Genomic DNA, 3,044 nt, shown 5'->3' with positions numbered 1-3,044 from the left:
TCTAACGAATATTGAAGTGCATTAACATTGGTAGAATGAACGTGTATTGAACATCAAATGAAAAGAGAATATCATTGTCCTTGCAATGAACAGCATCCTCTGATAATATTTTCAAACAGATTGGAGAATAGAGCAGTTACAAAAATCAAACAAAGCCTGGATTAATTTTGTTTTGGTTTAGGAGCCTATGGTTTCGTGTCGAGTATGAAACCTTTTTTGCACATGGACTATGTTAGTAAGATTTTGGACACAATCAGCTGTCAGTGAAGATCAGAGGCCTCGAAACTGTATATATATATACAGAACGATCAAAACGAGCCAGGTGTAAAACTCTATTCTAATATACTGTATCCTTCAACTTAAACTATTTAATCTTTCTTTGGCAATATGTTTGAATTTCATTTTCACCCACATCTTTATATGCCCGACTGGACATGGATCTGTACAAGAGAAGAAGCAAAAAAGGTAATTGTGTTAACTGTTCTGTTCCTCACTGACAAGCACAGGCCTCTGTGGTGCAGCGGTAAGCCATTTCACCATCACACACAGAAGAAATGCATTCGATTGGCTTGTTGGGAGTTTTTAATCAAAATAATGTCTCCTTCTGTTTGCTGTGACATTGTATTCTTCTCCGTCCAGGTTGGTAATGACAGGCAAGCTGGAAGCATCGTGCATCCTTAATTATATAAATTGTGTTGAACAGGGTATAAAATAAATATGCAATAGAATGCAACAGAATCAAAGACAAAAATAATAGCCCTAGGAATGACATAGAAACTCTTTTATGTCAAATATAATATACTTCCTCCCAACATGATGTGTCTCATGCTATGTTATATAAGCTGGGCTATTTATTTTGTTTCCAAGAGACATAAGCAAACATGGTTTGGAGGATACCACTGATTAGTGGATCCAATTTAATTTCTTTCCTCTCGTTTTTTGTATGCCTATCTTGATTATGTTCCCTGCACTAAATGACCATAATTGTGAAGATGCGCGTCTCTGTACATTTGTACTCAAACTAAACTGAACTAAAAAATTAGAAAGGCATGAAAGTAGATAATTACCCTAATAAACATGAAATAAGACTGGTAACTAGAGCAAAATGATGTGGTTGAACATTTTCTGTGGAGATTTGTACACATTTTATTTTTATTTCATTAATACTTCACAGAGACAAGTCAATTGGCAAATCAATAAGTAAGGAACAGCGTGATGAGGTTTGAAGATTATATGTAATGGCATTCTAATCGAAATAATAGTTCTCAAAAAAGGTCCCATCACTGAAGTAGACCTTTTTATAGTTTTGTATCAGATTCGTTGCCTCCATTTTGACGCTTGGAAAGTGGTGAGCACTCTTTCTCGCTGAAATTCAAAAAAAGGACAGGAAAAAACTTGTTGATCATCAAAGAAAAGGATGAAAGGTTCGAGTCATTTTGGTGCATGAACTACCTTAAAAAAACATATTATACATGAATATATTGTAATATAATATCTTTGAGAACACTTTCAGGAAACAAATTAATGAATTAATCAATTTGTCTACTAATAATATTGAATAATACCTTCACTACAAATAAATAAATAATATGTCGTCTAAAATTTTTTTTTTTTAATCCTACCTTCGCTGACAAAGAAGTTGGCCATGTACTGGCCTACAGCCACCGCGTGAGCATCGTGGTTTATGACGTAGTTCGGATTCCAGTTGAAACTGCTCTTCTCGGGGTGCCACTGCACTCCATAGAATGGATACTTCTTGGCTGAAATAATGGGATAGTCACGGATGTTTCAGTCACTAAAGATGACAATAAAAGACGATTTCTATCCATACAGTAAAAGTAGGTGTACGAGTATATAGTGTGAAATTGTTTTCTTGTCATCAACAAAGAGGGATTTTTTAATAATTTTTTTTATTGGGGGGGGGGGGGGAGTTTTTTGAGTTTGGATTTCTTACATATTAGTTGCAACGCCATCGTCTGCCGAGAAGAAAGATAGATCTAGTTACTCACGTATCTACTAGAAATGCAGATATTATATAGTGACAGTGCAATAACCAGTTATATTTTGGCATGACATAATTATTATTATCAAATCTCATCAGTTTTAAATACCTTCCACGGTTGAAATAAACTCAGTGCCTTTCCTGTCCTTGTTTGTTGACAATTTGGTGAAGAAACTTGATAGCTTGCTTGACTCAAATACCTGAAATGAAGAAATTAATGCATAGCCAACTTCCTTCATAAAGGGGGGGGGGGGCTACACCTGAAGGCTATCTCGCTTATTACTGGACTGAATTATACCAAATTTCACCTATATAACAAGCATAGTAAGGAGTCTTAAAATCGACAATCAAATTTGAGAAAAAGTTTTGTTTCCATGGATACGGCGGCCATATTGGATTTTGTTGACATGTCTTACGTAATGAATACCGCACTTATCACTCATGGAATTATTTTTTTTTTGTGCTTGCGTGTTCACAAACATTAGATCTAAAAATTTGTCTATTGTTTTTATCCTAAACGAGTTAGAAAATTTTTAATGAATTTTTTCCTGAGGTAGCATTCAAGTTTGCAAAAAATCAGCGAAAATCCACACTCCAGACACCACAAACAAAAATCTATTCCAAATATCAAAAATTCAACAGACAAATTTTTAGTATTACATCTTCTCTTCATTCTGTGAAAATTTCATGAAGATTGGATGAAAAATGGTGGAGTTATTCAAAAAGGTATAGAGAAAAGTCGCGTTTTGAGAAAACGGCCGATAACAAAAATAAAAAATACTGATTTTATGAGGAAACGGCGGTAAAAAACAAGCCCGGTATGGGAAGAAATACTGTTTTTGGGGGTTCTTATGCGATGAAACATTTGTAGGTCAGGCTGAGGAAGCTAAAAGTGCCTACAGCTCAAATTCCATAATTTTGAGCCGAATTTTGATTTTGGGGTGTAGCCCCCCCCCCCCTTTGCACCTCCTATCCTTCGTGCGCGCTTCTCATGAACAAAGAATCTGCCTTATCGGTCAACGAGTAAGAGATCCACCATGTG

General features: G+C 35.4%; 1 protein-coding gene across 1 annotated transcript in view; it reads right to left on the bottom strand.

Moving 5' to 3' along the window:
• Positions 1–1,126: 1,126 nt before the first annotated feature.
• Positions 1,127–3,044, bottom strand: part of LOC101864457 (gamma-glutamyl hydrolase A) — a gene marked incomplete at its 5' end in the record, with an annotated part of 3,885 nt that continues 1,967 nt past the window's right edge. The window contains 3 exon segments of the mRNA XM_013081877.2: positions 1,127–1,365; positions 1,623–1,760; positions 2,112–2,202. Of these exon segments, the coding sequence (XP_012937331.1) occupies positions 1,247–1,365; positions 1,623–1,760; positions 2,112–2,202 (348 nt within the window).

Source organism: Aplysia californica, unplaced genomic scaffold (genome assembly GCF_000002075.1).
Source record: "Aplysia californica isolate F4 #8 unplaced genomic scaffold, AplCal3.0 scaffold00150, whole genome shotgun sequence".
NCBI classification, from domain to species: domain Eukaryota; kingdom Metazoa; phylum Mollusca; class Gastropoda; order Aplysiida; family Aplysiidae; genus Aplysia; species Aplysia californica.
Note: the sequence above shows the minus strand (reverse complement) of the source record. Positions and strands in the feature narration are given on the sequence as shown.